This window comes from Bombyx mori, chromosome 22, assembly GCF_030269925.1.
Source record: "Bombyx mori chromosome 22, ASM3026992v2".
In the NCBI taxonomy this organism is placed as follows: domain Eukaryota; kingdom Metazoa; phylum Arthropoda; class Insecta; order Lepidoptera; family Bombycidae; genus Bombyx; species Bombyx mori.
This window is the reverse complement of record NC_085128.1, coordinates 11,643,914-11,669,727: the sequence shown is the minus strand read 5'-3', so window position 1 is coordinate 11,669,727 and position 25,814 is coordinate 11,643,914. Positions and strand designations below refer to the sequence as shown.

The following is a 25,814-nucleotide window of genomic DNA, read 5'->3' as shown; positions in this document are numbered from 1 at the left end:
TCCGAACAGGAGCCTCGCCGAATTCGAACGGTTTCTGGGCGGGCTCGAGGCGCTTTTACACCGCCTCGGGTCCCGCCCTGTCATCGTCGCGGGGGACTTCAATGCCAAGTGCACGGCTTGGGGTTCCCCCCGCATGGATGCGCGAGGCGAGGCCCTTTCGGAGTGGGCGATCGCGACCAGCCTCTTTCTCATAAACAGAGGTTCGGTCGCGACTTGCGTGCGGTGGAACGGGCAGTCTCATGTGGACGTGACGTTCGCGTCCCCGTCCGTCGCATGCCGAACCCGCGGCTGGCGCGTACTCGAGGGGGCGGAGACGCTCTCGGACCACAGATACGTCCGATTCGAGCTCTCCGCCTCCTCCTTGTCGTCGTCGTCAGCCGCGGGCGCCCGCGGCGAGGAGGAGCTCCCGCAAGGTGCGCCCCGTTCGTTCCCCAGGTGGGCCTTGAAACGGATGAACAAGGAGTTGCTGATGGAGGCGGCCGCTGTTGCTGCGTGGGCGCCAAAACCCGCGCGGCTCGCGGACGTGGATGCGGAGGTCGACTGGTTCCGGGGCACCATGGCAAACATTTGTGATGCCGCCATGCCCCGGGTCGGCCCCCGAGCACCACGTGGGGGTGCCTTCTGGTGGTCGCCCGAGATCGCGAGACTCCGTGAGGAGTGCGTGAGGGCGCGCCGCCGGAGCGCACGCCACCGTCGCCGCCGTCGTCACGACGCTGCGTTCGCGGAGACGGCGGCCCAGCTGCACGCTGACTGTCGTCAAAAGCAGACGGCGCTGCAGCTGGCCATCGGCGAGGCCAAGAAGCAGAGCATGAAGACTCTCCTGGAGTCGCTCGACGAAGATCCCTGGGGGCGCCCATACAAGATGGTTCGCAGGAAACTGCAGCCGTGGGCGCTCCCGGTGACCGAGCGGCTCCAGCCTCGGCAGCTGCGGGAGATAGTTTCCGCGCTTTTCCCGCCGGCAGCGGGGGGGGACTTTGAGCCCCCCCAGATGGACGCCACGTGGGGCACACCTCCACGTCGCCCCAGCGTTCCCGCTGCCGAGGAGCCCCCTCACCCTATCACGGGGGCGGAGATCCATGCGGCCGTGTCCAAAATGAGAGCGAAGGACACGGCACGAGAGGATCGTCGCGGCCCGCATCGTCCGGCACCTGACCGAGACGGGTCCCGATCTTTCGGCGGAGCAATACGGCTTCAGAGAGGGCCGCTCGACTATCGACGCAATTCTGCGCGTGCGGGCCCTCTCCGACGAAGCCGTATCCCGGGGCGGGGTGGCGATGGCGCTATCCTTAGATGTAAGGAACGCCTTCAACACCCTGCCCTGGTCGGTGATTGCGGGGGCGCTGGAGTATCACGGCGTCCCCGCATACCTCCGCCGACTGATCGGCTCCTACCTCGAGGGCAGGTCGATCCAGTGCATCGGACACGGTGGGACGATGTACCGCTTCCCCGTCGAGCGCGGTGTTCCGCAGGGGTCTGTCCTGGGCCCCCTGCTGTGGAACATCGGCTACGACTGGGTCCTGCGGGGCGTCATTCGGGGTCCCCTCCCCGGGCTGAGCGTAATATGTTACGCCGACGACACGTTGGTCGTGGCTCCGGGGAGGGACTACCGGGAGTCTGCCCGTCTGGCGTGCGCAGGCGTGGCACACGTCGTCACTAGGATCCGACGGTTGGGGCTCGAGGTGGCGCTCGATAAAACCCAGGCCCTGCTTTTTCACGGGCCGGGACGAGCGCCGCCTGTGGGTGCCCACCTCGTGATCGGAGGCGTCCGCGTCGGGGTTGGGGTGACCGGTCTTCGGTACCTCGGCCTCGAACTGGATAGTCGGTGGAACTTCCGCGCTCACTTTGAGAAGTTGGGCCCTCGACTGATGGCGACGGCCGGCTCTCTGAGCCGGCTGCTTCCAAACGTCGGGGGTCCCGATCAGGTGGCGCGCCGCCTCTACATGGGGGTGGTGCGGTCGATGGCACTATACGGGGCTCCCGTATGGTGCCGCGCCCTGACCCGCAAGAACGTCGCGGCTCTGCGACGTCCGCAGCGTGCGATCGCGGTCAGGGCGATCCGAGGATACCGCACCGTCTCCTTCGAGGCGGCGTGCTTGCTCGCCGGGGCGCCACCCTGGGACCTGGAGGCGGAGGCGCTCGCTGCCGATTACAGGTGGCGTAGCGACCTCCGCTCTAGGGGGGAAGGGCGCCCCGGCGAAGGTGTAGTTCGAGCGCGGAGGCTCCACTCTCGGCGGTCCGTGCTGGAGGCGTGGTCTCGCCGCTTGGCGGACCCGTCGGCCGGCCTCCGAACCGTCGAGGCGGTCCGCCCGGTTCTCGCGGACTGGGTGGGCCGCGACCGCGGATGCCTCACCTTCCGGCTAACGCAGATGCTTACCGGCCATGGTTGTTTCGGCCGGTACTTGCACAAGATAGCCGGAAGGGAACCGACGGCGCAGTGCCACCACTGCGCGGACCGCGACGAGGAAGACACAGCGGAACACACGCTGGCGCGTTGCTCTGGATTCGACGAGCAACGCGCCGCCCTCGTCGCGGTCATAGGAGAGGACCTCTCGCTGCCGCGCGTCGTGGCTACGATGCTCGGCAGCGACGCGTCCTGGAAGGCGATGCTCGACTTCTGCGAGTCCACCATCTCGCAGAAGGAGGCGGCGGAGCGAGAGAGGGAGAGCTCTTCCCTTTCCGCACCGATCCGTCGCCGTCGAGCCGGGGGCCGGAGGCGGGAATACGCCCGTACGTCCCGGCCCCTGTAGGTGGCGGCCTCCCCCCGGTGAAGGTCAAGGGGCGACCTGAGGGGGTGAGGCCGCGCGGCGCGCTACCAGCACTCTAGCGCGCTGCCGTGGAGTGAATAGAGCGACCGGTCGACGGTGTATCGCGTCCCGACCCGGCAGGCTGGTTCTGGTCCAGCGGGGTATTCCGGGACACCAGCGGCACCGTCTGGGCGGCCCGACGGGCTGCCGTACCGAGACGGCCGACGTTTCAGAGCCTTCGATTCGCCTCGAAGGCTCCGTCGGCTGGGCGTCCTTGGGGTGAGCCGCGCCGTCTGGTTGTAGTGTTGACCGCGGTAGCCCCCCTACCTCATCCGGGTTCTGACCTCGGAGGGGATCGGACGTCGGGTGTAAGAGTGCAGGGGAGTCGTTTAGTGGGTGGGCTCTAAAATCCTTGGGCCCGCGGTCTGCTCACAACACCATGCAGATCGTTGAGTCTCACATACCCCGCGCGCCCCTTTTGCGCGGGGACCTCGTAGGAGGTTCGGCCCTCTACCCGAAAAAAAAAAAAAAAAAAAAAAAAGGAGGCAGCACAAAATTCTTTCACATAGTTTGTAGAATCTAGATCACCAGAGTTCTATCGCAAAGGCATAAATGACCGTCCTATTAGATGGCAGCAAGGTATAGATAATAATAGTAAATATTTTGATTAAATAAATATGTTAAATAAAAATAAAAACGAATTTAAATTTTTCAGTACAAATGGGCAGTTTCATACTTTGACCCCTAATATATCTCTAGACAAAATCTGCTCTACCATGTATTTATTGCTCATGCTGTAGTATAACTGTATATTGTAGTATAACTGTATTTTGAAAGACAAACAGACAAATCGAAAATTAATGGACATACTTTGGAATTTATATATTAATTTCTGTGATTTTGGATACTCACCATTGCATTGATCAAAAGGTACACAAATATTGTTTTTATTCCGTGCATAGCCTTCCTCGCAGTAACACATTTCATTACATTTTATATTAATTATCGAACAACTTGTCTGGTTCTCTTCGCTTAGTTTGTCACAAATGTTGTCGCATGCTCCGCCACAAGAATAATATTCATGTTTTCCGGGACATCTTCCTGTAATAAACATGTTTATCGAATTACTTAGCCAGATTAAGTCTAAGCAAGTAACTTAATACGTACGGCAATCTTCTTCGGAAATACATTCTCCGATTAAATTTCTGTAGTAGCCGGGTTTGCATTTACATTTTCCTACGCAAGTTTGGTTATTCTGCAATGGACACGCATACGCTTTGTCGAGACTGTCGCACGTCTGTGGAGGGCAGTCGAAGGTACACCGCTCATAAACTTCGTTCGGCTTGTTACAAGACTCTGAAATAGTAAAATAAAATCAGTGAAAATACAAGCGGAAAATAAAGTAATATAACCCGAGCAATCGTGTTAGTTAGTTGATAAAATATTAGAAAAATAAGTTTTGTGTATACCAAATATAGTTTATGTTTCGTTAGTGATTAAGAAAAAATGTGGAAACAAGCGCTCATATTATGTATCTGCTTTTTAGTGCAACGGACAGACCAATAAGTTAACAGTCTGAGTGTTAAGGACTTCAGTAATCGCTCGCCCAGAAGACGATAGACTCCACAATTTTAAAGCTACCGCCGATCACAAAACATTACGTTGAATTAGTTACTAGTTTTATTGTTTAAAACAAGCTGTACCACTCTACAAACCTAAATAAATGTTTTGCGGTAAATATTATTAGGCTGCTGACAGGATCTTCATAAGTCTTACCACCAGATTTTTGTAGGACAGAAATGTTGAAAAAGTGGCCCTAATTTACTTAACTAACTAATACTTTTAAGATGAATAATCGATTGGTGGTTTGGTGGATGGTAAGAGAGGTGGATGAGGAGAGTCGAAGACCGGGCTCAGTGGTGTAATTTGGGACAGGCTTATGTCCAGCAGTGGACGACTGTGGACTGATGATGATGATGATGAATGAGCGATAAGCAACAACATATACGCACGAGGACAAGATTGTTCAGGAACACATAAGCCGTTTTCGTCGCGTAAGTATCCCTCTTTACAAATGCAACCTTTCTTGCAATTCTTAGGATTAATCTTAACGCAAGGTACGGGTCTGCCTAATTGTGTACAGTTTTTCGCATTACAAACGCCGTTTGTACAATCGGAATACACTTCATCGGGACCGCATATTGAAGCTAAAAAACAAACAATGAAATTTAATTAAGGCTTGGTCGAAAGTTAAGATTATTATTATTATTGAAGTGAAGCTTCTAATGGGAATTCTAACAAGGTTGCGTTACACGTTGAACGCTACCATACTAGAAAGAGACAGACCGACAGTGAATGCGTAGCACTCGAACGCATGCGCGTAGTAAACCTGTTACAGGCCAGCGCGAGCGTTAGCAACGAGTAGCGTCCAATATTTTAATCAAGTATTTAAAAAAATATATATAATAATATATTTATTTTTCTAACTATAATTTAACATATTTAAAATATTAATGTTGAAGATTTCGCATCTATTATACACAGCATTCCCTATTATAAGAACAATCTGATTTAAGGGTGAAAAATGAAGTGCGTGTGTTTGTCACTGAGCTCCTAAACGGCTTTTTTTTTTTATGGTCAGGAGGAAATCGCCGGACTTCCGCCCTCCACTGGGGACGGCGGGCGGAGCATGTCGGAGTGGAACCGACTATAACCTCCATTCGCTCAACAACCAACGTCCAAACCTCACATGAGACAGAACTAATGAAAAGACAAAGGGGGGGAAAGTGAAGTGTTTAGTGCGGAGCACATCTCTCCCATCACCCTCCCCCTCGGGACGCCGGACTGGCGGTCGTCGGCGCCACGACCACCAGCCCTCTCGGTCGGCAGGCTATCCGGAGCCCGCCTAAATGGCGCCGGTTAGAGTGAGCTATCCTACGGAATACCCCGCTGGGTCAGAACCAGCGTGGGTCGAGGATAGCCGGCCTTCCATCACCCGGATGCTCTTGCGTAAAACGCGTGCAAAGCAGCTTGCACGTCGTCTTCTTAGGTCCCCCTCGCCGGTCCCTAGACCGACATGTGAGGGGGATCCGAAACACTTAGAGGGCCAGGGCCCCGCCTCGACGGTCCTACGACCAGCTGAAGGATCGGCCAGCCGCCTGGACTCCTAAACGGTTGGACCGATTTAAATGATTTTTTTTGCATGCATTTGGGTGGCACCCTGGATGATTTAGATTCACAAGTCATTCCGAAGAGTGGCGCTGCAGTCATTATCTAGGTTATTTATCTATACTACAACTAAACGGCTGGATCGACTTGAATGAATTTTTGCAGGACAACGTCTGTCGAGTCTGCTAGTTACTTAGATAAATTTAAACGAGTACAAGAGAAACATAAAAAATAGCATATAAACGGTATGCTATCATTTATGTTTTGCCTTAAAAGCATTCATTTGAATGCGGTTTTTGTTTGTGATAAGTGTTTAATGTTGTTGGAACTGATAAAAAGATAAGCTTGTTAACTCACTCTAAAGATCTTTGATACTTATAAAATTTTCACAATCGCGAGAGTTTTATTTGCAGATTGATTAACAATATTCACAATTTTTCGTTTTAAAAACCGGCATTTTATTTCAGTTTTATACCGCTTTTGTTTAGTTTTTTCTTTGGTTTTATTTTCTTGATGCAAACTTAATTTTACTTGAAGCATCAAAAGATAGCATGAATAGGGGAAGACCTGAATAGGGCAGTCGAGGAAGGAATAAGGAAAAGGAAATTGTTGGGACTCCAGGAAGGTTTTTGTCTTCTAAAATAGGATACGTACGTACGTAACGTGCACTTGTGGTTGGGGCTCCATGGAAGGTTTCTGTCATAGTACCATCAATATAAGCGCGTTAATAGTTTCAAGTAATCGACATTTTTCATCCTTATTTTTCTAGTTTATTAGTATTGTATATTTTCTAAACTACAATCTACGTCTCAAAATACTCACGGCACTGGTTTGGTTTTACGCATTTTCCTGTATTCTCGTTTAGGTAAAATCCGTCTTTACAATCGCAAGCATTGTCATAGCAAATTGCACTGCATCCTCCTGGCTCTTTTCCGATATCGCTACACCGTTTGTTACAGTTCACTCCGCAGCCGGAACGAGCGTTGTTGTCTCCACCGCAGGATGCTTGATAATTCATAATAAGATATTCAATAAGACAAGTCGCGGTAAATTGGCGTTTATCTTATTAGTCGAAATTTATAAACGGGTTTATGCATCCACCCGATGTCCGCAGTCACAAAACTCCATAGAAAACATAAAATACCCACTTCGAGATATAAGATTTAATTTGGATTTTGGTATCCATGCGTGTCAGCTGTAATTGCTAAGCTTTGAATTGACTCTTTAGTTTGAAAATATCATAATAATTAGACAGCTGAGTCATAAAGTCTTGACGTATTATTTAATCTACGTTACGACGTTGGCTAACTATGTCCGACAATAACATAGAAATTGGCTTCAAAAAAAAGTAAGACTGTACTATCCGAAGCCTGTCTAAATGGAGACCAGTCATACTAACATACATACAAGAGGAATAGAGAATAGAAAAACAATGAGGATGAACAGTTCTAACTAAATTATGAAATATTTACTAATAACTGTAAGTACTCACGACAATCGGTTTTTGGTATACACGTTCCATTATCAGCTCTGACGTAGTTTTCTTTACACAAGCACCCTTTGATGCACTTTTTGGGATCTATTCTTGGGCAAGCCACTGGTTTCCCTATTTCCGAACAATTCTTCGGTTGGCAGTACCCTTGTATACAATCATTGTAGACTTCATCTTTTCCACAAGTAGGAGCTAAGAAAAAAAAACATTATATCTTTAGTTTTGTTTCGTGACATAAGTTGTGAACGTGATTAGATTAATATATTTTTATTTCTAGTATTGCGTTGTTAGTATTTCTGGGTGTAGCGAGAAACAAGGGGTATAGAGAAAAATGAAGTAATATTTATCACGTTTCTACAATAAAAAATCGGTTACCAATAAATTTGTGAATTTGCGTTTTTTGTCTTTTACAGAAAATAAAACAGAAATAAATTGCCGACAAATACAATACTGAAAATTTATAGTTATTAGTTTTACAATTAGTCAGTCTAGTAACAGAAGATGTAGTAGTATTAGAAGATGTAGATGATCACTTAAAATTTTAAAAGTGTAAATTCATTTTTATAAATCTTTACTTCTTACACAAATTTCTAGTAATATAAATCCTATACATTCATTATTAACAGATGTGTATATAAATAATAATACACTTCAGTTTCATACATATTATATTTATGTACACTATTAAATATTGAGGTAAATATTAAATATTGAGTTATAGTTATATAGTTAGGTATATAGTTGAGGTTAAATATTGAGGTCTACTTCATTTCTTTCTAATTAATTTATTCTATAAACCAGTGATTATCAAACCTATTTATTTTACCGCCACCTTTGTAAATCTATTATTTTTCAGCTCTCCCATTTTTTATACACCCCTAAAACTTAAAAACCACAATTTCATTACTTTATTTAATTTAGTTATATTAGTCGGTTCTGATGTTTAAACTTACATTCTAAACTAGAAATTTTTACCAGTGAGAGCAAATAAAACCCAACTTTATAATATTAATAATACATTTTAATCAAATTAAAATAAACAATATCAATATGTAATCAGTTTTCGTTTTTATACTAATCTAATGAGATGGATGAATTTGATGATATTTAATAAGTTTGTCTGATATCAGGTTCGATTTTACTCAAAAACAGTCGTAAGTCGCCGCGTTTGGTAACTTGCAAATGATTTCTCTTTTAGGTAAGAAGTAAAGTAGAAAGAAAGTAAAGACAACTTCTGTTTATGTTGGTTTACGTATGTATAATATATTAAAACTCTGCATGGTAGTGTTTTTTCCTAATGTTTAAATTAATTTCTGGTGCAATGTAATTAAGGTAAACTTGCTCTAATTTTTTAACTATAAGTTTTTATAACATCATACTAGATAGAAATATAAACTAATTATTCGTTATTGTGTTTTACTGGGGTGTTTTAATGTGTTTTTGTGGTTTTTAATTTTAGTGAAATTTAAAATACTATATAAAGTAAATGTAAATACAAATCATACATCGCCCACCTAGCCCACATCAACGCCCTCCATTTTTTCTAGGCCCCTTAAGCCCCCCCCCTATAGGTTTCAAACGCCCCCAAGGGGGCACTATCGTCCACTTTGAGAAAGACTGCTATAAACTAATAAGATAGGACATCTATAATTTCCTTAGTTTTGAATTTATTTCTTTTCCTCATCGTAATTTGCTCGTCTTTCTTTTTGTGTTATCTTTTGGCCGATGTCCATTTCTATTTACGCTTTTATATAGATATTGTATTTTCTCTATTTTTCCTTTTTTTTCAATTTTGATTTGCTTGTTTTCTGCGTACAGCGAGCAATGCTAAATATGACCAGTCTCCACTGTTGTGAGAGTCAACGTTTGGTAAATATTTACATGCAAAAACAGTAACCACACAGCTTCTTCTTAAAAAAATATTCATTCCATTGTTTTGTAATGAAAGTACTTAAAAAAACTTCATTAAATAAACAGTCGGTATAAATTAAATTTTTCCGAAATTGACCACAAAAATACAATTGTACTCAATAAATTATCCAAACTTACTGCAGTCTTCGGGTAAAACACATTTATTAATGTTATCATCGTAATAATATCCGTCTTTACAATCGCAGCCGTCTTCGTAGCAAACAGCAGCACAACTTTGAATTTCTTTGCCGATATTAGAACAATGTCTGTTACAATTTACTCCACATCCAACAACGGCGTTCGGATCCCCATTGCATGAGTCTAATAAATAAAATGTAAATGAAATTAATCGTTCAATTTGAAAATCAATCCATTATTCATTTATATGACCAGATAGTTAATCCATTATGTTATCATATTTTTTGGCTTTGCACCATTTTTTTTGGCCACCATTTTTGCACCATTTTTTTTATTTTTTGATAAGGATACTTTACTGGCATTGCCATTGTCTTCGACCAACGGTATACACTTACTATATGGCATGCTATTAAATAAAAAAATGTAACTTTTCTTTTTAATAAAATCAATTAATTATGAATTACATAATTAAAAGTATTTAATAATTAATTAATTTAATATTTATTTATGTCAATAATAATTAACATTATTTGTGATTTAATTTTAGAATAGTTATAAAATGGTCACGGCTTATAAAAATCATAGAGATTACGTACGTACCATCACAATCATCTCGAACACAAACTCCTTCATCGTTTCTCACATATCCTACTTTGCAAATGCATCCTTGAATGCAATCCATGGGATCCACATTACAATCTGGACTATCATAGCAATTGGCGCAATCTGAAGATTCTTCGTTTTTGCCACAAAGTGGTTTTGCTAAATTAAAAAAGTTTGATATTTGTTTTTTGGATGCGCTATGGTACAGCTTACAGTTTTCATGTATAGAAATTTTAAAATTGCATTAACTACCATCCATAAGTTCGAAACATAGGAAATAGCTGTATAAAAATTCTAACCCCGAGATCAAATCTTGAATTTTTGATGTTGAAGAATAAAGTTAGCCCTCGTGGGAAGATACCACTGTCCTGCCTATGTTTCTTTTATAGAGTAAACGTGTGAATGAGCTCCGGTCCACTTGGTTGTAATTACCTGAGCCCAGAGTCATCAACAACGTAAATTCCGCCACTCACGTTGGGACATGAGTTCTGAGTTTTAGTTTTATAATATTACGGGTACCCCAAAACGAATTATTACTACGCGGCCGGGGAATAGATATAGGCCAAGTTATGTGCCATGCGTTCCTATTTTAAAGGGTGTGACAGCCGTTATACAATATGTTTGATAATTTGAAGTCGTGTTTCTTGGTGACATATATACATATTGTGATATCTATAGGTTCCAGTTACCACTTAAAACCAGGTGGTCTGTGAAAAACACTCTAATAAAGCTGATGGAATTTTGTGGACTACTTATAGAGTTCTGTTGACAATATGAACCAGCATTTTTTTACTTTAATTGTGCATTTATCAATCCTTATAAATATATTTCTCCTGTGCGTGTGTTTGTCACTGAACTCCTAAACGGCTGGACCGATTTGAATGATTTTTTTTGCATGCGTTTGGGTGGCACCCTGGATGATTTAGATTCACAAGTCATTCCGAAGAATGGCGCTGCAGTCGGTGTCTAGGTTATTTATCTATACAACTAAACGGCTGGATCGACTTGAATGAATTTTTGCAGGACGTCTGTCGGGTCCGCTAGTTACTTAGATAAATTTAAACGAGTATAAGAGAAACATAAAAAATAGCATATAAACGGTATGCTATTTTTTATGTTTTGCCTTTAAAAGCATTCATTTGAATGCGGTTTTTGTTTCTGATAAGTGTTTAATGTTGTTGGAGCTGATAAAAAGATAAGCTTGTTAACTCACTCTAAAGATCTTTGATACTTATTAAATTTTCACAATCGCGAGAGTTTTATATGCTGATTGATTAACAATATTCACAGATTTTCGTTTTAAAAACCGGCATTTTATTTCAGTTTTATACCGCTTTTGATTTGTTTTTTATTTGGTTTTATTTTCTTGATGCACACTTAGTTTTACTTGAAGCAACAAAAGATGGCATGAACAAGGGAAGACCTGAATAGGGCAGTCGAGGAAGGAATAAGGAAAAGGAAATTCCAATAGTTGCGACTCCAGGAAGGTTTTTGTCTTGTAAGATAGGATACGTACGTACGTAACGTGCACTTGTGGTTGGGCCTCCATGGAAGGTTTCTGTCATAGTACCGTCAATGTAAGCGCGTTAATAGTTTCAAGTAATCGACATTTTTCATCCTTATTTTTCTAGTTTATTAGTATTGTATATTTTTTAAACTACAATCGACGTCTGAAAATACTCACGGCACTGGTTTGGTTTTACGCATTTTCCTGTATTCTCGTTTAGGTAAAATCCTTCGTTGCAATCGCAAGCATTGTCATAGCAAATTGCAATACATGCTCCTGGCTCTTTTCCGATATCGCCACACCGTTTGTTACAGTTCACGCCGCAGCCGGAACGAGCGTTGTTGTCTCCACCGCAGGATGCTTGAAAATTCATAATAAGAGATTCAATAAGATAACTCGCGGTAAATTGGCGTTTATCTTATTAGTCGAAATTTATAGACGGGTTTATGCATCCACGCGATGTCCGCAGTTACAAAACTCCATAATAGACAAAATAAAAAAATAAAAAAGCATTTTATTTCTTCCATAAATTGCTAGTTTACAGTTGCATAGTTTTAATAGTATCAAAAAAGAAATTTTATTTAATGGATATTAATTGTTTTTTTATATGAGGAATTTGAGTATGCTGATTTTCCTAGTTTTGGTATTTATATTTATATATATATATATTTTTTTTAATACAATTTTTGTTTAAAATTATTCTGTAAGAACCCCTCTGCAGGTAAATGAGCTCACGGGCTCAAATTTAATGAATTTTCTAGTACTAGCCCTAGCAAGAGCAGTGCTTCTCAATCTACCACCGGATCGGAATGGCGACCCACTGAGAACACCCGGCGAGAAACTCGGTGACCGGTGCTTGAAGAGTCTAAAGCACTAACAGATCCAACAAGACATGTCTCGGGCAAGGGCGGCTTTGCATAGTCACATCGCTTGGAACGGATATGCAGTTATCGGCAGCCACGATAAGGGATTATCATGTAGAGCCGCTTTTTTAGAGCTTTTTATTGTTCAGTGGGGAGAATGAATGAACGATGATACTTATACTTATAATATACTGTTAGAAGATGATACAATTTAGATTAGAAATTTTCTATTTTGCGAGGGAGCTCAGACCAACGAAGGATTGAAAATTAATTAATAGTATTTAAATATTACTCGTATAAACTTACGGCATTTTTCTCCAGGTATACAAGTGCCATTTTCAGCCCTCAAATATCCTTTTTTGCACAAACAGCCCTGGGTACACGAACTAGCCTGGATCATCGGACATGCTACTGGATACCCAAGTTGAGAACAATTCTTAGGTCCACATTGTGCTTGAGTGCAATTGGAGTAAACTTCGTTTCGTCCACATGTTTTTGCTAATAGACATTCAAAAATCAAATCAACATGAAAAATATTAGAAAAAAAAAAATAGTCCGTTTGTTTTTTGACATCGACATAATATCCCAAGACAGTGTTAAACGCCAGACGATTCGCCAAAATAAAAACAAATGAATATGATCACTTTAAATTTATAAGACTAAATTTAATTTTATAAATCTTTACTTCTTACACAAATTTCTAATAATATAAACCCTTTACATTCGTTATTAAGAGATGTGTATATAAATAATAATACACTTCAATTTCATACATATTATATTGATGTATATTAATAAATATTGTGGTAAATATTAAATATTGAGTTATAGGTATATAGTTGAGGTTAAATATTGAGGTCTACTTCATTTCCTTCTAATTCATTTATTTTATAAACTAATAAGATAGGACATCTATAATTTCCTTAGTTTTGAATTTATTTCTTCCTCCCATCGTAATTAGCTCCTCTTTCTTTTCGTGTTATCTTATGGCCGATGTTTCTATTTACGCTTTTATGTAATTATCGTATTTTCGCAATTTTTTCCTTTTTTCAATTTAGATTTGCTTGTTTTTGGCGTACAGCGAGCAATGCTAAATATGACCAGTCTCCACTGTTGTGAGAGTCAACGTTTGGTAAATATTTACATGCAAAAACAGTAACCACACAGCTTCTTCTTAAAAAAATATTCATTCCATTGTTTTGTAATGAAAGTACTTAAAAAAACTTCATTAAATAAAAAGTCTGTATAAATTGTTTTTTTCCGAAATTGACGACAAAAGTACAATTGTACTCAATAAATTATCCAAACTTACTGCAGTCTTCGGGTAAAACACATTTATTAATGTTATCATCGTAATAATATCCGTCTTTACAATCGCAGCCGTCTTCGTAGCAAATCTCAATACAACCTTGACTTTCTTTGCCGATATCATAACAATGTCTGTTACAATTTACTCCACATCCAACAACGGCGTTCGGATCCCCATTGCATGAGTCTAATAAATAAAATGTACCAATGAACATTAAATGAAATTAATCTTTGAATTTAAATACAAATGTTATTATTCATTTATTTGACCAAGTAGTTAATCCATTATGTTATAATATTTTTTGGCTTTGCACCAGAGCAGACCTCCTTTCTCTTTGACCATGCACTACTGCATTCATCAACAGTGCATTTTAAGGCATTTTCTTGAGAATTTTTTTTTGGGCTTTAGAGTGAAATTGAGTGGATTTCACTTTAAACTGTAGTCCCACAGCCCTATTACTTTCCAGTAGTAAACAATGATAAAGATACTTTATTGGCATTGCCATTGTTTTCGAGCAACGGTATACACTTATTAAATGTAACAAAAAAAGTAACTTTTTAAAAAAAAAAGTCTATTACTTAATTATTAAATAATTAAAAGTATTATAAATCACAAATAATTAATATTATTAATGTTTTATAACTCGCTAAAAAATCAAAAATAATTAATATTGTTTGTGATTTATACGAATATTTATTTATGTGATTAATAATTAATATTATTTGTGATTTAATTTTAGTATAGTTATAAAATGGTCACGGCTTATAAAAATTACAAAGATTACGTACGTACCATCACAATCATCTCGAACACAAACTCCTTCATCATTTCTCACATATCCTACTTTGCAAATGCATCCTTGAATGCAATCCTTGGGATCCACATAGCAATCTGGACTATCATAGCGATTGGCACAATCTGAAGATTCTTCGTTTTCGCCACAAAGTGGTTTGGCTAAATTAAAAAAAGTTTGATATTTGTTTTCGGTTGCGCTATGGTACAGCTTACAGTTTGCATGTGTCGAATTTTTAATATTGCTTTAGCTACCGTCTAATAGCTCAAAACATCAGAAATAACGATATAAAAATTCTATCCAGGAGACCAAATCTTGAAATTTTGGTGTAAAAGGAATAATGTTAGCTGTCGCGGGAAGGTACCACGAACCTGTCTATGTTTGTTTTATAGCGTAGATTTGTGAGTGAGCTCACACAGCCCACCTGGCTATAGTTAGCAGAGTCCTTAGAGCCCCAGATCTTTTAAACCCAAACGTATTACTTCGCGGCAGAACTGGGCAGAGGAATACAAACAGACAAAGTCATGTGCCATGCGTTCCGATTTTAAGGGTGCGACAACTGCTATACAATACACGTAATACATGAGGTCCAATGTTTGAAGGTGGGTGCTGCTATAACTATACACATATATTGTTATATCTATAGGTTCCAGTAACCACCTAAAACCAGGTGGGCTGTGAAAAACACTCCAATAAAGCTGATGGAATTTTGTGGACTACCTATAGAGTTCTAGTGACAAAATGAACCTAATTTTTTTTTAATATTGTTTATGCATATATCGTATAGGTATTATCATTTAGATAAATATATAATAATATGAACGTTTCTATGTTCTGTTTGCCTTTATAAGCCATTCATTTGATTGCGGTTTTTGTTGGTGTTATGTTTTTCATGTTGTTGGGTCCGAGAAAAGGATAAACTTGTTAATTCACTCCGAAGATCCTTGACATACTTTAAATTTTCACAATCGCGAGAGTTTTATATTGAGATTGATTAACAATATTCACAAAATGAATTCGTTTTAAAGACCGGCATCGTGTTTCGGTTTTATTCCGCCCGCTTTGTTTTTTTCTTTGGTTTTATTTTCATGATGCACACTTTGTTTTGCTTGGAGCATCAAAAGAAGGCATGAAATCTGAAGGAGGTGGATAGTGGAGTCGAGGAAGGAATGAGGAAAAGGAAGTCCTTCAACTTATTATAGGTGCGTGCGTGGTAAGTTTCAAGGCGTGTAGTACAAATATAATATAGTACTAGTATTTTTACTGGTGGTAGGACGTCTTGTGAGTCCGCACGGGTAGGTACCGCCACACTGCCTATTTCTGCCATGAAGCAGTAATGCGTTTCGGTTTGAAGGGTGGGGCAGCCGTTTTACTGTAAAAACTGAGACCTTAGAACTCATATCTCAAGGTAGGTGGCGGGATTTACCTTGTAGATGTCTGTGGGTTCCGGTACCCACTTAACACCAGGTAGGCCGTGAGCTCTACCTACAACCTAAGCAATAAAAACAGGTGTTTTAAAAAAAGTTTTAGCGGGACGTTATTTTTTGAAGTCTGTTAAAGTCTTGAAAATGGTACTTACATGAGCAATCTTTCGGGAGAACACATTTTTTAACTAGATCATCATATACATAGCCCGGTCTACAGTCACACGAATTCAGGATGCAGATCAGAGGACATATCTTTGGTCCGCCTTCGTAATCTGAGCAACGGTTTCCACAGTAATTACCGCATCCAGGTTGAGCATTTTCGTCTCCTCCACATGAAGCTAAAAAAGGTCAAATAAATGTGAATGCTTATGTTTACTTCACACATAGAAGGAGCCGTGTGGTCTAGAATATCACTACTCTATCTCTTCTCGTAGAAGGCAACAAAAGTCACGTGAAATGGGCAGCCATCTACTCTGAGTACTATACTAGTATATTACAAAGTTAGAGTAAATATTAAGGCCGCCGTAGACACCACCGTCTTATTTCTAGCGCAAAGAAATATTCTGCTTTAATCGGCGGAATAAATAACGTTTTCATATATATATATACATACATAGGTTTGCATTCTTAATTGCATAACGTGCAATTAAAACTGCATACCTATGTATGTCTCAAGGTGAATGACTGTATTTATGTTCTGATATCTATGGTTTCCGGTAAAAAAAAAAAAAGTACAAAGGCAATAAAAAAAAAAAAACCTCTTAATACCAGTCTTAATATCAGCTTGTTCATTTTATCAAAGAACCTCAATATTAACGCAACTTTTTTTTTTTTTGAAAAATTTGCTTTTTGTAAGATTTTTAATACCTACAAAAATCATCAACCTTATCTTCCATTTACGATTGCATTCAGAGGTGTACTTTTATAAAATTGTACCTCACTCAGTATAGCTCTAAGATACTCATACAGTGCTTGAGCTAAATTTTAAATTTCTATGGTTCAAATTATACGTACTGGTTTAGTTTACGCGACATGTCATCCCATCGTGATAATCTTTATTGGCAATCATAGAGAAAAACTACATAGCTCTATAAAGTTTACTTACGGCATTGATCCTGTGGTATGCAAACGTTTTTATTGTTTCTGACGTATCCATTAACACAGACGCAACCCGGTTTTCCGGGACAAGTACCATTATTGACAGATGCTGGACAGTTTGTACCGAAGCCGAGTTCAGAGCACTTTTGTGGACCACACAAAAATGCAGGACACTTATCGTGCCTCTCGTTTTCAGGACAAACAGGATCTAAAACATTGATTACTTGAAATCGTTTAAGTTTGAGCATGAGATGAACATTATTATAGATATATTACAAATAGTTACGCCGTTCGATAAAAACTGTACTTAACTGTAATTTTGTACACATGGTTAATTTATATTATATAATTTGCGTAATTACTGGTGGTAGGACCTATTGTGATTCCGCGCGGGTGGGTACCACCACCCTGCCTATTTCTGCCGTGAAGCAGTAATGCGTTTCGGTTTGAACGGTGGGGCAGCCGTTGTATCTATACTGAGACCTTAGAACTTATATCTCAAGGTGGGTGGCGCATTTACGTTGTAGATGTCTATGGGCTCCAGTAACCACTTAACACCAGATGGGCCGTGAGCTCGTCTACCCACCTAAGCAATAAAAAATAAAAAAAGACAAACCGACAAATCGAAAATTAATGGACATACTTTGGAATTTATAAATTAATTTCTGTGATTTTGGATACTCACCATTGCATTGATCAAAAGGTACACAAATATTGTTTTTATTCCGTGCATAGCCTTCCTCGCAGTAACACATTTCATTACATTTTATATTAATTATCGAACAACTTGTCTGGTTCTCTTCGCTTAGTTTGTCACAAATGTTGTCGCATGCTCCGCCACAAGAATAATATTCATGTTTTCCGGGACATCTTCCTGTAATAAACATGTTTATCGAATAACTTAGCCAGATTAAGTCTAAGCAAGTAACTTAATACGTACGGCAATCTTCTTCGGAAATACATTCTCCGATTAAATTTCTGTAGTAGCCGGGTTTGCATTTACATTTTCCTACGCAAGTTTGGTTATTCTGCAATGGACACGCATACGCTTTGTCGAGACTGTCGCACGTCTGTGGAGTGCAGTCGAAGGTACACCGATTATAAACTTCGTTCGGCTTGTTACAAGACTCTGAAATAGTAAAATAAAATCAGTGAAAATACAAGCGGAAAATAAAGTAATATAACCCGAGCAATCGTGTTAGTTAACACGTTAAACGCCGATAGAAAAAAATAAAAATCGTAAAAATACTTTTGGTCGTAATTTGTTTATTATGTTACGATACGTATAGAAAATAAGTTTTATTCAATTCTGTACATGGGTTACATAGTTACAGTCAAATACATAGCTGAGGTCACCGGTGCACCCCATGGCGCACAAATACAGAAAATATATTTTCCGGTACCCGGCGCCGCGCCGGCCACCCCGCCGGCCACCCGCTACACCAGTAGTGCGCTCGCGCTTACGGTGATAGAACGTGTGTTACTAGATCAATTACGTTCCTACTATCTTAGCTGTCATCATTTTCTTATTGAATAGTTAATGTGCGAGCCTTTAGATATGGATTTAGCTATGGAGGACTTCGAATTTACGCAGGATGAATGGAAGCAAATCAACGCGTTAGAAATTTCTTTTTCGATCGCTTCTATAAACAATGACGCTCTCGTAGAATCGGATAGTGAACCCATGCAATTACCGAAAAAGAAAAGACGTTTGGTTATCGCAAGTGATAGTGATAGTGACAGTGAGTCGGCTGAAAATTTTGTTGCCGCCAATATATCGCAAAATGACCGTATTTCCTCAAAATGGTCGAGGCCAAAAAGACGACAGCCATCAGTGATTCCTTTCACCGAGTTCGAGGGTATGAAACCTCCATATTCTAATTTGCTGAAAGAAGCTGGCCCTGACCAGTATTATGATCTATTGGTGCCTGAAGAAATTCTTGAAATGATTGCTGAGCAGACAAATTTGTTCGCAAGTCAAAACATCACAGCCAGGCAAACAAAGCCTGGATCAAGGTCTCATTCATGGAAGCCAACAAACAAGACAGAAATAAAACAGTTTCTTGGGCTGGTCTTGTTTATGGGCGTAGTAAAGCTGCCGAAATTAGCTTATTATTGGCGCAAAGACAAGATACTTGGACAAACTTTTCCAGCCACCGTTATGAGTAGGAACCGCTTCGAGTTACTACTGCAATACCTACACTTTAGCGACAATTTATCTGTCGACAGAAACGATCGTATTGCCAAAATAAGACCTTTAATCGATGCTCTCAATGCTACTTTCCAGAAATATTATTCACCTAAAGAAGATGTTTGTGTGGATGAAAGCCAAGTACCTTTCAGAGGTCGAATAATATTCAGGCAATACAATAAAAGTAAGCGACACAAGTATGGCATGAAGCTATTTAAGTTATGTACTGTTCCCGGATATACTTGCAAACTTAATTTGTATAGTGGGAAAAACATTGACGCAATAAATACTACGCCAACAAATCTGGTGATGGCACTATGTGAAAATATATTTGACAAAGGACACACGCTAGCAACTGATAATTGGTACACTAGCTTGCAACTGGCTTATCGGTTATTGGAGAAGCAAACCCATTTAATTGGCACATTGCGAAAAAACAGAAGAGGATTGCCTAAAGCTGTTGTTGATTCGAAACTGCAAAAAGGTGAAACAATGGCTATGGAGAATGAAGATGGAGTAACAGTGCTTAAATGGAAAGATAAGAGGGACGTGCTTATGCTGTCGACAAAGCATTCCGACAAAATTGCTGTGGTGGTGAAAAAAGGCAAACAGATTCGTAAATCAAAAGTTATTTTGGATTATAATAAATCGAAAGGGTCTGTAGACATGAGTGACCAGATGGGTGCCTATTCTTCGCCATTGCGGAAAACCGTAAAATGGTATAGAAAATTGGCAATAGAACTACTTCTAAATACGGCAGTTGTAAATGCTTGGGTCATGTACAATGAAAATAAGCAGAGCAAATCTTCAATTGTCGACTTTAGGAGGGCTCTCATAAATTATTTGACTCGGCCAGCAGATTCCCAAGAAATAATTATCAATGAAAGACCTAAAAGACTCAAGCATGTTCTAAAATTAAAGGAAGGAAAAGTAAGAGACACGCGTCGTTTTTGCGTGAAATGTTATAAAGATTCAGTACAGGAATTTGGTCGTAAAGTAGCTAAGAATAAAGCTAAGAAAGTGAGTACGTACTGTGTGCAATGTAAGGGGGAGCCTCACTTTTGTCTAAAATGTTTCAATTATGTCCATCGCTAATATGTTGATGCTATAAAAGGTTTCTTATCTCATCTTTTACAGCATGTTTTGTCAAATATTATGGCTAATTATTTATATTTCTAATGGTTGTTTGTAATTATGCTTACTAATGAGAACTTTATTTTATTTTTCAGTAAAACTGATTTTTATGTTTGTATTTCATTAAAAAATAAAGACTGCTAATTTTCGTTTAAATAATAAAGACTAATTTGAATTATATATCCTGAATTTTTATTTTGGTTACTTTTTTCGCTATCTTTCATTTTTTCAATTCCTTACAAGGTATGTTTGTCCCACTGCGCAGTATAGTTCTACAGCGCCGTGCCGGTCACGGAGTACGAATAAAGTAACAGTCAGTATGGCCGGCGGCGAGAAAAAGTAGTTTGAATATGACTATACGTTGAGGTCACCGGTGACCCCCATGGCGCTATGATAGAGGAAGGGTGAGGTCACCGGTGACCCCCATGGCGTTTAGCGTGTTAATTGATAAAATATTACAAAAATAAGTTTTGGTATACCAAATATAGTTTATGTTTCGTTAGTAATTAAGAAAAAATGTGGAAACAAGCGCTCATATGTATGTGCTTTTGAGTGCAATGGACAGACCAATAAGTTAACAGTCTGAGTGTTAAGGACTTCAGTAATCGCTCGCCCAGAAGACGATATACTCCACAATTTTAAAATTACCGCCGATCACAAAACATTACGTAAAATTAGTTACTAGTTTTAGTGTTTAAAACAAGCTGTCCCACTCTACAAACCTAAATAAATGTTTTGCGGTAAATATTGAAAGGCTTTTTTTTAATGCTTATATGTGTGGACGAGCTCACAGCCCACCTGATGTTAAACGCTTACTGGAACCCATAGACATCTACAACGTAAATACGCCACACACCTTGAGACATAAGTTCTAAGGTCTCAATGTAGTTACAACGGCTGCCCCACCCTTCAAACCGAAACGCATTACTGCTTCACGGCAGAAATAGGCGGGGCGGTGGTACCTACCCGTGTGGACTCACCACAAGAGGTCCTACTACCAGTAAACCAGGCCGCTGACAGGATCATCATATTACTAATACTTTTAAGATGAATAATCGATTGGTGGTTGGTGGATGAGGAGAGTCGAAGACCGGGCTCAGTGGTGTAATTTGGGACAGGCTTATGTCCAGCAGTGGACGACTATGGACTGATGATGATGATGATGAATGAGCGATAAGCAACAACATATACGCACGATGACAAGATTGTTCAGGAACACATAAGCCGTTTTCGTCGCGTAAGTATCCCTCTTTACAAATGCAACCTTTCCTGCAATTCTTAGGATTAATTTTAACGCAAGGTACGGGTCTGCCTAATTGTGTACAGTTTTTCGCATTACAACCACCGTTTGTACAATGGGAATACACTTCATCGGGACCGCATATTGAAGCTAAAAAACAAACAATGAAATTTAATTAGGGCTTGATCGAAAGTTAAGATTATTACTTCTTTTTTTTTTTCGTTTATTCCTTCGTTTTCTCCGCACTCTGTGAAGGTTCTTATCGTTAAACATGCACCATTTGAAAAACTGTGTTCTATTTTTCTTCCTGATTAAAACAAATGAAGAGGACTTTATTGGAAATTAATTTATGAATATTACGGAGTTAAAAGTTTGAGATTCCTCAACATTTTTCAATCCAAACTTTTTAAGACCATCAAGGATAATCTAGACTTTTTATATATAAGTATATGTCGGCGCAAATATGACTATTTACCTACTGATCATCAACTAATTACTCTGTGATAAGAAATTGATGTTAAACAGTCTTGTAAACACGCTGACGTGTTTAGTCATTCGTGCTTCGTTTATGCTTCTCGTGCAATATACGCAGTTCTCGTGAAGTTTTGTTTTGAAAGCCCAAACATGAGTCATCGTCGAGAACTTAATGACCGTGACGTCAGCAATGCTGACGTCACACTTTTTAAAAACATTCCTTCAGCGTTTCTCCTCCGTCATCAGAAGTGGGATCACATGCCGCCTCCGCTCAGCAACAACCTGGAGACCATTTAACCATATCGGCGGAAGAAGAGTACCCTCCAGCAACAGCCGATGAGCCTATACATCTACTTCACAAATCAGCATGGTCGAGCAACAAAATCAACATTCAAAGATAAGTTTTTATTTTTGATTACTAAAATTCCACTAGATAAGTACCACAGTGTACGCCCACTACATAAGTACCACAGTGTACGCCCACTACATAAGTACCACAGTGTACGCCCACTACATAAGTACCACAGTGTACGCCCACTACATAAGTACCACAGTGTACGCCCACTACATAAGTACCACAGTGTACGCCCACTACATAAGTACCACAGTGTACGCCCACTACATAAGTACCACAGTGTATGCCCACTACATAAGTACCACAGTGTACGCCCATTACATAAGTACCACAGTGTACGCCCACTACATAAGTACCACAGTGTACGCCACAACATCCTTATCCGAACACCTTAAATAAATCTACGAGAACCGCCGAGAATCCTACGATACCCTCCGAGAACCCTACGATCAAGTGCATTAATAGTCTCAAACTTACATAGTTACAAGTAACGCAAGTATAACAGATGCGCTACTCAGAGAAACTTTTTATTCCTACAGGTCAATGAGAATCAAAGAAAAACCTACGAGAATCAACGAGGCCGGTGCAGAGCGCGCATCGCCTGTCAGTATGGCCGTGTCGGCGCAAATATGACTATTTACCTACTGATCATCAACTAATTACTCTGTGATAAGAAATTGATGTTAAACAGTCTTGTAAACACGCTGACGTGTACGAAGTCCTATAAATACGGTCGTGCTGTCTAGCGTTTATAGACTTCAGACCGCAGCTACCACCATGGGACAGTGGTTCCGGAAGTGACGCATCGACATTAACCCCACGAAAAGCACAGCGGTGCTCTTCAAAAGGGGTCGCCCTCCGAACACCACGCTGAGCATCCCTCTCCCGACTAGGCGCGTCAACACCCCCGCCCCCGCCGTTCGCCCAATCACGATGTTCGACCAGCCCATACCGTGGGCCCCGAAGGTCAAATATTTAGGCGTCACCCTCGACAGTAGGATGACATTCCGCCCCCACATCAAGACGGTACGCGACCGTGCCGCCTTCATCCTAGGACGTCTCTACCCGATGATATGTAGGCGAAGTAAAATGTCCCTTAGAAATAAGGTGACACTCTACAAAACTTGCATACGCCCCGTCATGACCTATGCAAGTGTAGTGTTCGCTCACGCGGCCCGCATACACTTAAAATCCTTTCAAATCATTCAATCCCGTTTTTGCAGGATAGCCGTCGGAGCCCCGTGGTTCGTCAGGAACGTCGACCTCAATGACGACCTGGACTTAGAGTCCATCAGTAAGTATCTTCAGTCGGCGTCCATGCGCCACTTCGATAAAGCGGCACGACACGAGAACCCTCTCATCGTGGCCGCCGGTAACTACATTCCCGATCCTGCGGACAGAATGGAAAGCAGTCGACGTCGCCCAAAACACGTCATCTCGGATCCTCCCGATCCACTAACGGTGCTTTTAGGTACTTCAAGCACCGGTCACCGTTCTCGTCGAACCCGTCGCTTGCGACGAAGGGCTCGACGAGTAAATTAACTCTCAGACACAGCCCACTGAGTTTCTCGCCGGATCTTCTCAGTGGGTCGCGTTTCCGATCCGGTGGTAGATTCTGCGAAGCACGACTCTTGCTAGGGTTCGTGTTAGCAACATCGTCAGGTTTGAGCCCCGTGAGCTCACCTACTAAAGTTAGGGTTACGCTGAAATAGCCGCTAGGGCTATCAGCTTAGGAAAAAAAAAAATGCTATGCAATGCTGACGTCACACTTTTAAAAAACATTCCTTCAGCGTTTCTCCTCCGTCATATATAATATATTTATTTATTTATTTTTTATCTATAATTCAACAAATATATAATATGAATGTTGAAGATTTCGCATCTATCATACACAGCATTCCCTATTATAAGAGGAATCTGATTTAAGGATGAAAATGAAGAAAACCACATTACTACACATCAAAAAAGAAGTTTCACTTCATTCACGTGCACCAAGTTGCACACGCACCGTTTTTTTTATTAGACCAAATTATTTCCATAAGTAGTCTCGAACTACGAATAAATAGACTTATTATTTATTCGTAGGTCTCGAATTAAAAAAATATAGTATCCCAATGTTCAGAACGAAATGTCTGAAATTAATTGTAGTAACGGTGATGACGATAACGTTGTTTAGTTATATATTATTATTATTATGTTGACAATATAAATTATAGTAACATATCACGTTATTCCTTCTTAAAGTATTCGAGGCGATGATAATGTAACGACAATGTAAATCTACGTACGGCATTCGTTAGGAAGCACACATTTTCCTGTGTTTTCATCGAGATAATACCCATCTTTGCAATCACAGGCGTTGACACGGCAAGCCAAAGTACAAGCTTTTGTTTCATTTGCCACTATATCGGAGCATTTTCTGTTGCAATTACTCCCACAACCGGCTCTTGCATTTGGATCTCCTCCGCATGCTTCTACGAAGGATATTATACTGTTTTATTTTTATTTATCATTCCTTGAACCTACTTGGTTTCTTCTGCATCATCCTTGTTTGGCTTGTAGAGAATGCCGATAGCATTAAGCTGGGTAATTTATATTTGTGTCCGTGAAGTTTCAAAAATAAATATTTTAAAACATACAACCTTAAGATTTCGGTACTATCCATCCATATATGGTGTTAAGATAGAAAATAATTCCAAATTCTCCTGAAGGAAGAAATTATAAGCTTTGGGCACTACTACAAATAACCTAGACTTACCACATTCTGACTGTGGTATACAGGCCCCTATGTCATTCCTCAAATACCCGTCGATACAGACACATCCCGAACCACCAGGACAACTACCGTCTGGGGTTTGCCCAGGGCAGCTTATTGGTAATCCGAGTTCAGAACAATTTTTTGCAGTACATGTAGCAAATGGGCATACTTCGTATCGTTCGTTCTCTCCGCACTCTGTGAAGATTTTTATCGTTAAGCATGCACCATTTAAAAACGGTGTTCTATTTTGCTTCCTGATTAAAACAAACGAAGAGGACTTGGTTGGAAATTAATTTATGAATATTACGGAGTTAAAAGTTTTAGATTCCTCAACTTTTCTCAATCCAATCTGTTTAAGGCCATCAAGGACTCATATGCAAGGTTTCTCATATGCAATTCACTCCTATTTTTAAGAACGCTGTAGCGTCGACATTTCAGTGTTGCATCGTGGCAAAAATTATCTCAGAAGGTAAAATGAAATGAATCCAATGAATGATCCTAGGTGGTAAGAAGTTGCCGCGAAATGCTAATAAAAAGATTTTTTTTTTTTTGGTCAGGAGGAAATCGCCGGTCTTCAGCCCTCCACTGGGGATGGAGGGTGGGGTATGT

General features: G+C 40.7%; 1 protein-coding gene across 1 annotated transcript in view; it reads right to left on the bottom strand.

Annotated features, from left to right (window-relative positions):
* The window catches only part of LOC101740593 (zonadhesin), a 140,599-nt gene that overhangs the window by 98,874 nt on the left and 15,911 nt on the right, over positions 1 to 25,814 (bottom strand). Inside the window, 18 exon segments of the mRNA XM_062675008.1 lie at positions 3,657 to 3,845; positions 3,912 to 4,100; positions 4,757 to 4,951; positions 6,735 to 6,917; positions 7,405 to 7,596; positions 9,454 to 9,636; positions 10,054 to 10,215; positions 11,741 to 11,923; positions 12,733 to 12,924; positions 13,739 to 13,921; positions 14,528 to 14,689; positions 16,108 to 16,293; positions 17,061 to 17,261; positions 17,739 to 17,927; positions 17,994 to 18,182; positions 21,574 to 21,768; positions 24,736 to 24,921; positions 25,206 to 25,400. Of these exon segments, the coding sequence (XP_062530992.1) occupies positions 3,657 to 3,845; positions 3,912 to 4,100; positions 4,757 to 4,951; positions 6,735 to 6,917; positions 7,405 to 7,596; positions 9,454 to 9,636; positions 10,054 to 10,215; positions 11,741 to 11,923; positions 12,733 to 12,924; positions 13,739 to 13,921; positions 14,528 to 14,689; positions 16,108 to 16,293; positions 17,061 to 17,261; positions 17,739 to 17,927; positions 17,994 to 18,182; positions 21,574 to 21,768; positions 24,736 to 24,921; positions 25,206 to 25,400 (3,354 nt within the window).